Source organism: Limulus polyphemus, unplaced genomic scaffold, assembly GCF_000517525.1.
Source record: "Limulus polyphemus unplaced genomic scaffold, Limulus_polyphemus-2.1.2 Scaffold169, whole genome shotgun sequence".
In the NCBI taxonomy this organism is placed as follows: domain Eukaryota; kingdom Metazoa; phylum Arthropoda; class Merostomata; order Xiphosura; family Limulidae; genus Limulus; species Limulus polyphemus.
Window position 1 is genome coordinate 616,785 of NW_013665779.1, and position 11,012 is coordinate 627,796.

The 11,012-nt window shown below is 34.2% G+C and overlaps 1 protein-coding gene across 2 annotated transcripts in view; it reads left to right on the top strand.

Annotated features, from left to right (window-relative positions):
* LOC106477743 (cadherin-like and PC-esterase domain-containing protein 1) overlaps positions 1-11,012 on the top strand; it is a 159,058-nt gene that overhangs the window by 87,879 nt on the left and 60,167 nt on the right. For both annotated transcript variants that reach the window (XM_013938278.2, XM_022381502.1), the window contains exons 2-3: positions 4,331-4,487; positions 8,049-8,191. In XM_013938278.2, coding sequence (XP_013793732.2) covers positions 4,331-4,487; positions 8,049-8,191 — 300 coding nt within the window. The remainder of the gene's footprint in view (positions 1-4,330; positions 4,488-8,048; positions 8,192-11,012) is intronic.

The following is an 11,012-nucleotide window of genomic DNA, read 5'->3' on the forward strand; positions in this document are numbered from 1 at the left end:
ATCATTTGTGTTGTCCATTGAATAGTAGAATATTTACCTCTTGTACTATTCAAAATCATAACTGAAACAATGGTACTGATTACTATATAGTCCTGGATCGAAATATTCCACAAATGGACAAGTTCTCATTGTTTTGTCAGATAATCTATCTGCATTATCACGCTACTGTTCAAAGTAATTCTACACAATGAAGAAGTAATCCTGCAACACTGTATCGTATCCTCTCATTTCTTGAAGTTCATGAGCTATTTCAGTAAAGCATGATTAACAGTAAATTTCTTACAATAAAAATAGTGGCAGTACTGCTTGACAAGTACTACAACTGCAAGCAGGTTCAAATTTGTTGTACAGCAGTAACATACAGAGGCTATCAACATTAATATAAATTTGACATCCATACACGATTACATGCTCGAAACCTTCCTTCACTCTGACACTCTCACTACAAAGCCTCTATAACTTCTCTATCTAGAATGAACGGGTAATATTACTTGGGATAAGCCAACATAAAAACTTAACTATAGCACATTTTTGTTACTTCACTTGATCTGGCAACCCATGCAAGCAAATTAAGAATCATGACAATCATAGGCAACACATGAACTTCAACCCCAATATAAACCAAGCAAGGGGCGAAAAGAAATACAACAAATTTGTGACCATCCCTGAGTTATTAAACCCAAATTGGATTTGATATATATGACTGAAATGCTGCTAACGGTTTTCTATGCATCTTAAAGTCATAGGTGCATGTCTGCAATGCTTGAACAATACCTTTCTCAGCCTTGCACTCATGACTTTAAATGCAAATCAGCTTTAATGAGTGAAGAATCAATGAATAATTCATTCATCCATGCCTATCATATTACCAACAAACTTCACATGCATACGCATAAATACACACTTTCCTGTTTCTATTCTCAAACCTACTTTTTTCTCCACTGAAATACCATTTCCAGTATTTTAACACAGTGGGCTGAAATGAGCAACCAGACAGTTGTATAGACCATTTCTTCAATTGCTCACATTGTAAACTCCATAAGCTGCTGAGAAGCGGCTGGTGCATTACAAAGGCCAAATTACATGACACGAAGTTCATACAGTCACTATGGAGTACTGAAAGCATACTTATGTCTTCTCTTGTGTGTTAAGCAGCGGATTCCATCTAATGGATCTAGACTCTAGATTATACCTGGAAATAGAACACATTGATATGCATTACTCCATTCATCCACCTGAAGTCCACACGGAACCCAGACATCCTGTTTATCTTCCACGTTATCACTACTTGAGAAGACTACGAACTCTTTAATTGTTGAAGAATAGTGTGTACACTCTTTTCTTCAACATCCTTGATGCTCTAAGAAAGTCAGTAAACTAGTTGTTTTATCAGACACTCGTTACCTTTATAATGGTGCAATATTGTTGTTCTACCCAAATAGCCATATGAACCTACATAGGCATTGGTAAATTCCAACAACAGTTGCCTGAGTGATGCCTACTGTTCTCGACAAGATTGTATGCACGCAATATTTAACTAGCAACATTTCAACTGCTCTGACAACTAGGTATTTACATGCAGATGTGATGTGTCTGAAGTAACACTAACTATACAATCAGATTCCGTCACTCTTCCTTCGCTCATCATTCTAAGAGTCATTCTATCTGGTAGCTAAAATCTATTTCACCATAACTACAAACCATATTTGGAATAAATCTGACATTGGTACAACTTGATTTCTGGACTTAAAACAGTGTGCTTTATAATATTAGTTTCATCACAATATTAATTAGTGACAACACAATATACTGATTCCCTGTAAATTAAAAGAAACTGTAACATTTTCCTCCATATGCACAGTGCAGTCCACTGCTTCTTGGTTCTAATTGGCTGTCTTTAAGTGGTTTTTCTTCAGATCTGCAGCCCATTTGTTTCACAGGCCATACTTGAAGATAATTGCTACAGCAGGTTCTCTAAGGTCATAATGTTTGAGCAAGTTATCAGATACAATAATAAACAGAGTTGCAACCTTATATCTGTTAACGACAACAAAATTGGTATTAAACAGTAAAAAGAGATGACTTTGGCAAGAATGCCTGATACACTGCAAGATTGAGCATAGTTCTGGCAGCAACATTATCTACTTACATTTGTGTACTCTTATAGGTACATTACCATGTTATTTCCAGTCACATAGGCACTGGGCTTAACATCATATCTTCAGACACAAGCAGACTATTGCACTATTCTCCAGATTAGTGAACAAATTCAAATTGGTCTCATCTAATTTAATGATGCTGGAGTAGTGGCAACATTGTAATTTGACTGCACTGAGTGGTAACAACTTGTAGTGTCTGTAAAGACCACTCCATTTGGTCTCAATACCGGCAGATTCAATATTGGCATGACAACTTTTGTAACTAGCTTATTTTGCTGAACGTTTGGAAGTAGGAAAGACAACCTGGAGAGCAAAATAAAGGTTCCGGTATGCATTTCAAAATCCTTGACTCTGTAGCCAGATTGCAGAAGATAGCAGAGTGCAGGGGAGCGCCTCAAATCTCGGATAGAACTTTTATTAGTTCTATGCAACTGTTCAGACTTTGCTATCGCTCCAATAGCCATCTCCTCCTCTCAACAACAAGTCTTTTATCATGGAAATTAATTTTCCATGTTATTCAAGAACAGAGCTTACAAGAAATCAAGAGCATAAAAGAGAAAAATAAATGCATACCACACGTAAACTTTACGATCCAGTCCTTAGTCATGGCACCAAAATTGTTTGTAATACACACTCTGTAGTATTTTGTTGAAACATAAAACAGTAGGTAAATTATCCAGCAACAACAATACAAAAATTATTAAACATTTGTATACAAAGGATGAATAAGCCCGAATCTTCCAAATATAAAGGAAATTGACAGTCACTTTGATATAAATATACAAATTCACTTTATTCAACAATGCACCTAACAACTGTGATTGTTATGTGGAATACTTTAAAATTGATAGTGCTGTCTATTTTTTTATTCTCGACACACTATTGTGGTGAACTGAAGCAGTCTAAACAGTGTTTGCATCAGATGCCTGCAAGAGTAAAAACTGAATCTCTTTCTTCCTTAATGTATTTCAATAAAACTATTTTTTCTTCAGATTATATACCATTCTGTGCTCCGCTGTGACTCCCAGAATACCTGGTCATTACACAAGCCTCAATATCACAAGAAGTTTTCCGTCTGTTTCCAGACGTAATCGACAGGCCAGAAATTTATTAAGACCACTTTAACTTATATGTGGTTAAATGCATGTCCAAGCCTTTAACTGTATTTGACCTGTTTAGAGGCTAATTTAGAACGTCTCAAGGTTGAGCATATTTTCGTCAAACAAGAGGTTGTTTGTAAACGCGGTCACCTATACGAAAAATTTGAGAAAAATGCATGACTATAGACGTATTCATGTATTATGTTATAGCACATGAACATGGTTTAGTTCCTGATATTTGCATATCACAAGTAAAAGTACTGTAATAAATAGTGTTACTATTATATGTATACTCCTTATAATAAACAAAGATCGTGTCCTGTTATAAAGTTGTCTAATTTGTGAAGGTGGTGGTATTATTTGTATAAGTCTTCTAATTAAACCAAGATGTGTTGCGATATTATTGTCGGTTCGAAGTGCTTCACATCATGAGTTTAAAGCCTTCTAATACACGAAAGTGCGTTTTTAGGTATTTTATACCAAGTTTCAAGCCTTCTAATACCCGTAAGTGTGTATTTGTTTTTAGGTGTTTTATGACAAGTGTTACAAGTCTTTTAATTCAGAAGCGTTTTCTTATGTGTAAGTGTTTGATATAATGAGTTTCAAGCCTTCTAGTACCCGAAAGTGTGTTTTTGTGTTTAGGTATTTCATAACAAGTGTTTCAAACCTTCTAATACCCGAAAGTGTTTTTATATTTTAGGTATTTTGTAACAAGTGTTTCAAACATTCTAATGCACGAAAGTATGTTTTTGTGTTTGGTGTTTTATAACAACTGTTTCAAGTCTTCTAATACACTAAAGCAGGTTTTTGTTATTAGGTATTTTATTACTAGTGTTTCAAGCCGTCTAATACACAAAAGTATGTTTTTGTTATTAGGTATTTTATAACAGGTGTTTCAAGCCGTCTAATACACAAAAGTATGTTTTTGTGTTTAGGTGTTTTATAACAAGTGTTTCAAGCCTATAACGCACGAAAGTGTGTTTTTAGGTGTTTTATAACAAGTATTTCAAAGCCTATAATACCCGAACGTGTTTTGTTGTTTTAGGTGTCTTATATCATTTCTATTTGTAGATGAATCGCAAATACAACTCCACTGTGAGAAGCCGTCCGTTCTTCCGTTGTCGTCCATTCCGTGACCTCCTGCTCCTGATTGTTAGTTTTGCCTCTGTCTCGTGTTACTTGTGCTATCTCCTTTGGGCTCCACCTGTGTACCTGTCCCCTAATGCTGGTAAGTGTCTATATACCTATGCTGAACTTTATGTTAGTGAAAGATTCCTGTGGCGTAGGTCCGATCTCTTAAAATCTGCAAATCCCATTTGTGTTTAAAATAATCTCTATATATAAAACTCTCTGTCTATATCTGGGTATATCTATGTGTCTATGTTTAAGAGCGTGCGTGTGTGTGTTTGTAATTTTTTTAAACGTGTATATCTATTAAACCTATCATTTTCACATTGCTTATAGGCTTTTTTATTCAGTGATTTTGGATGTTTTCGTACGAATGACAAAATGAGTGGTAAAACCAAGAATAAGCAGATTTTATTATTCATTTTACTTCGTTGTACTCAAACGAGTCTTAAAATATTTCCCGGCTAACAAATTAAAACGAACCAATCATTATTATCATTAATTTGAATCACTTTGCAAAACTTTGTTGTTGTTTTTTTTTCATCCATTCCATTAGTTCAATCTTTCGCCACCTGATGGTCAACGCTTCTAAGAACCCATCAATGGTTCGAAAACTGTACGAAATACATTAACTGCACATGTTGCCCTAAGAAAACACGGAAACATGCATAATGTAAGCTAATGCTATTTCTTATTCATACTTCTACTTCACTGCTTCTTACAGAATGGAACTCGACAACGAAACCTTTCAGAAACACGCATGCGCAAAGATAAGGTTGTGAAATTGTCCATGAATGACGTTCTAGTTTCAAGTACTTCCTCTTTCACCAGATTTCTAACTTAATGACGTAACTAGTCTGTGGCGTTATGAAGAATGCAGGTCAAAAAACTTCTTTAAATATTATACAAGAAAAACTTCTACTTCATTATGTTCCTCAGCGTCATATTACCATTTCTGTAACAGATGTCAGGCTTTATAAAATTTCTTACTCAATATAATTCCCTTGTTTTCCGCTAGGTGGCATTATATTTCAAATTTTAAATCAGACAAAACCAACAACACACATGTCGAGTGATTTCTTTTACTACGTTTTCAACTAGATCATATTAGAATACGCGAGGGAAATCTTTTTAAGATCTTTGTAACTCGCTGTCAAATTGTTTATGTCGGTTTACAGTAAAAATACATTTTAACAAAAAATAAATATCTACAAAGCCTTTATATGAACTAAATGAATACAATATATTATTGAAAAGGGTGTCTGATGATTGTATATTTACTGCTTACAGAGAATGAAACAGGCTTAATGTACATTGACTTTGAACATGAGAATCTGTATTACAAAGGGAGAAAATGAAATCTCACGAGGCCTGTAATTTACGTAGACATATTACCCAGTTTGTGATGTGTAAACAGGAAAAATACGTAACAATGGAAATTTTCCTGCTCATTCTAGAGTATTAATTATTTCTTCTGAAGATACTTAATTTGTCTCCAATCTTCGAAAATATCATCGGCTACACAAATTCAAGTCGTTTTAAAACAGCAGTGCATCTGCCTCAGCGGTTTAAATTATTCTTACAAGTTTAATTTCGTTCGTTCTTTATATTTCTTTGTGTTCTTTTAAAAAATAATATTAAAGTTTGACTTTGTATATCACAGCACATTTAATGAAGTTCGTGTACACATTGTAACCATTCTTTCAATTAGGCCTAAACGACGAATGAAATAGATACTATATATCTGCAATTTTTGAACGTCATTTATATTGAAACATTTCATAAGATATTTCACAAAAATACTTTATCATAAAAGTAATTTTCAAAACAACGGCAGCTGAATAGTTTATATCGGAACTAACAGTTCGCTGACAATAATGTGGTCAAGCGAGCTGCAGTAGGGTATAATAATATCCACCTGTAACTAAGTTTATTTTTATCTATCGTACGGTACAGAGTAAGAACACACATAAAATAACTCAGGAGCACGATGGTGGAATAAAGCAAACATGGCAAATTTTGTTGTTGTTGTGATTCCAAATCGCTTTATCACAATCTTGAAATATTTATTTGAGGTAAATTCTACATTTCCTAAGTGTCTAATAAATCACAATTCTTTACAAGGGGTTGAGGTAATCCATGAAATCCATATAGCGTAGGAACTCTGCAAATTTTGTTGTTGTTGTTGTGATTCCAAATCGCTTTATTACAATCTTGAAATATTTGTTTGTAGTAAATTCTACATTTCCTACAAGTTTAATAAATCACAGTTATTTACACAAGGTGTTGAGGTAATCCATGAAATTCATATAGCGTAGAAACTCTGCAGAAAACTTAGGTTTTTCATCTTCACAAAATATGTCCAGTGAAGAGACATTACGTTTGAGTATTAGGATAATACTGATCCACACGCACATCTCTTATTTTAAAGGTATTCGTAGCATATCTAATGGGCAATCACAATACACGTATTCATCCTCACAATATATCTATATCAGGTACGTTCAAGTATGTTCTGTTGTTTACACCTGGCTTGCATTTAGTAGTTAAATGGGTCATAATTATGACTATTTATTTTCATTTATATTTATTCTATTCCCGATGAGAAGCATAAGGTCAATAGTGATAATCCTTTCCTTATATTTCTGTCACACTCAGCGTTATTTGTAATTGTAATTATATTTCGATTGTGCTGTCAACAATTCTATTGTTTCATGCATTCCTGTTGTATTGATGATCCTCAGCTGATTATGTTGTTCAGCGAGTCTTCAACCACAATAATGTTATCGTCTCGTTTAGTTCTGTTTTGCTGCAAACTTTTCTCACGGATATATTATCTAAAAGGATGTTCAGAAACGTGTTCTTCAATAAATTAATATCAGAATCCTTAAACACAATATTGATGTGTCTTTTTTTTGTACAATATTTTATCTTAGCTCATTGTACTGGTGACAAAAAATCTAGCACATACTCTAATTGACCAAAATATGTTGTCCTCCTTCTTCAGCACAGGAAAATAAAAGAATACCTAATATAGTTATACGGAAAACTGCAGGTGTTCAAGATGAATGTCAAACCGAAACCACAACAATAACTCTCATAGCAATCATTGATTTATCAACAACTACAGAAGTTACTCTAATTATATTTTTCTTCTAGAACTAAACATCTCATGAGGACGTAATTTCGGTCAATTTTTCCTTGTTTTTTCCATAGGTTGTCACGAAACAACATGAACAGGTCATTGCAGCATTGTACACCAGCCAATTGTAGATAAGCATAACTTTCAACAACGTGCTTTAAGCTTGTTATAAAACCTTAAGAAAATACTAACTTTTACTTCTAGTTGATGTGACATAAGAAATCAAAATACCCTATTTGTGAATTATTTTTCCTTTATTGTGTTTGTGGTACTCGTTAACTCTTTTCTTACCATGGGGATATACTTGGTACTCCGGCTATTTCTATTCCTAGGGGTTATATTGACGTGTATTGGATAATTGTTTTTCACACTGAATCCAATGATATATCTATATATATGAACTGTGATGCCTAATTCCATAAAATTAAAAATTCATACATAAAACTTAAAACTCTTATTTTGTAAAACTTCCCAATTTTCCATGGTTTCTGGGAATACAAAATACCATAAATACCACAGGTCCACAATTACCTTCGCTGGAAAACGTCGGTAACGCCCTCCAGCGAAATATCTTGTCCCAAAAAAAGAAGACTGTCAATGTGAATACCTCCGAGAGTAAATCCTCCCGCGAAATGAGTAAGCTGGAAAAACTTCTGTTGGAGGTGAGTAACTTCAAGGTAATCTATGAAGTTTAGAATGTAACATTTTACTCCCATACAGTTGTTTTGGATGTAGTTCGGGTTTTTAAGTTAACGCTAGTAATAAAACGTTTTTAAGAAAATGCTCTGTTAAGTGTTATTGTATGGAAGAAATGGTTTCATTGTCAAGAAATTGTGTGATAATTTTTTATATACACTTCCAGAGTCGGAGTATATGAATGACCCAAACAGTTTCTGTATTTTTATGTTTGTAATTTAATGTAAATATATATTTCATTGTCTGAGTATCTTATTATGAAAGTACTATCATAAAATACCCACGCTCTGCTGTGGGATTCTAAGGTCCCCTCATGATTCATAGAGGCTTCAATGTACCAGTCAAGCGTATCCATTACCTTAATTATTTCTATAGTTACCCCAATGAGACAGTTCTTTAACTGATTTGTCTGTTGTTATTTTTCGAACTTAATTCAATTCAAGTCTTTTTAAACGCGAAAAGATTCGTTTTTGTTCCTATATTTTTTATTGGAATTCTTTTCATTCTTTAAATTCTCCAATATTCTCTGATTCATATTTTTCATCCCGTTGTTTGTTGCCGTTTTCCAAACTTAGTTCAATTCAATTTTTCTTATAGTTCTCAGATTTGTATTTTTCTTCATGTTCGTGTTGAAAAAGAGTATTTTGCACAAGTTCCACCTATTATTCATTCAGTAAGTGAGAATTAGGAACTAAATATGATATTTTTCTATAGACCTTCAGTAATCAAAATTATGGGGCTTAAGGGCTATAGGGCAAAAAATTGGCCAACATTTCTTTGAGTCAAATCAAAAAATAATACCCATGTGCACACCAACAGAATCCCCCTAGTATGCGTGAAAAGTTTCAGGTCTCTTGGAGCTATGGCGGGCACACAAACATGTTCTTACATTACTATAGGTTATAATTCTTAAAGTAGATATATACAGAGCATCTAAACATCGTAATTTTCTTCTTGTATCTAAGTTTGTACATAATTAAGACTATCGGCGTATTTCGTTAAGCTGATGATTTTGCATCTCACATTACAAAAAAATACTTGTAAGCTATTTTCACGGTAAATTATGAAATGGTTTTACCTCTATTTTTAGCAATAAGGTATTTATATCACGTAGAAATAGTAATAAAATAGTTTTTATAAACATCATGAGCAAAGAATGAAAGACGTGATATTTCGAACAAGATAACGAGCCGTGCTTGGTCTATTAGTTAATGTGCCAAATTGTGAATCCAATAATCCATAGTTCGCATCCCGTTGCGCCAAAATCGCACTTTGTGGGTGGTTGTTACTTCCCTCTAGTTTATCAGTTCAAATTTATAAACGGCCAGCACAGACATCTCCGGAATGTGTAGTTTAGCGGAAATAACCGAAACTGCATTAAGGCGATTTTACTTGATTATACAATTTAACCAGGCTTGTTTCCACATAGCGACGATACAGTTACACCTATTAGAGACCAGTTGAAGGCCGTGAACTGCTCTGTTTTACCCTGCTAACTGGAAGGCAGAAACAAAGTTGAGAATTATTGTTTGGAAATTTGAAAACATTGTTAGAAAATACGACCACCAAACTTCACAATCTGAAATATATTGCTGTAATTAACTTTTTCGAAGTTTATGGTCATATGAGTTAATAAAAAACTGTCAACAATCAGAAAGTTGTGAAATATATAAGATACTGGTTTTAATGTTTGTTTACGGATATTCGCGCAAAGCTACTCAAGTACTATCTAGGCCAGTCATCCCTAATTTTGAACTGATAGACTAAAGGGAAGGCAGATAGTCAACAGCATCCACCGCCAACTCTCAGGCTATTTAATTTAGTCTGACCTAATAGTAGGATTTGAGTGCCAACTTTATAACGCACCTACAGTCCTAAACTGTGGAGAACAATGTTTAATCCTTACGGTAACGGAAAGCGAACTCTAACCATTAGGCCACGGTCGGCCATAGCGGTTTGGAGCGGTCAACAGTTTCACCTAAAGAAAACTAGTATCTAGAAACATATATTAAAATTCATTATTTTTTGTCTTATCTATATAATAAAATTCAGTGTGTGTGTCACGTAACTCCTCGTAAGCCGCTTATCGCACCGACTTCCAAGCGGTACCAAACGAATCGTCTCAGGCCCGAGATTTAAACAAAGGTAAAAACTTTTAACCCAACCCCTTGGGGAACCCGGAGATTTCCCGAAAACACCTTTTCCTAAACTTTTAAAGGGTACCAAACGAACTGTCTCGGTCCCAAAGTTTGCACAAAGGTAAATCCTTTCAACCAACCCAAAATTTGGCATTGATTTACATTAGAGCACGTGAAAAAGTAGGCCTACTAATTACTGTTCGTAACTTGGTTAAAGAAATTAAACTTGCATTATAGCGGCAACGATCATTAAACTGAAAAAGTGCAAAATAGTAGTTCAAGTATTAAATTTGTATTATAGCAGCCCAGGCCGGACCTGCAAATGTGAGTCATAGGTCTAAAGGTTCGATAGTATTAGGTCGTCAAGAAATTAATGTCGCTTTTTTAGATGAAAAAACCCGAACAACTTATATATCAGAACAAAACATTTATTAAATGAAACAGTCTCCATTCTTATCGATGATGCTTTTCTATCTTACAATCAGATTGTTAATGCTCTGATTAAAGAAATCACTTGGCTTTGATGCAAAAACCATGTAGATGTCTCTTATTTGCATACGTTTTCCAATTAAGATGGTGTTGCAGCGAACGAAGAAAGATGATAATTTGATGGTGCAATTCCTGGAGAATATGGTTGGTGGGGTAGAAT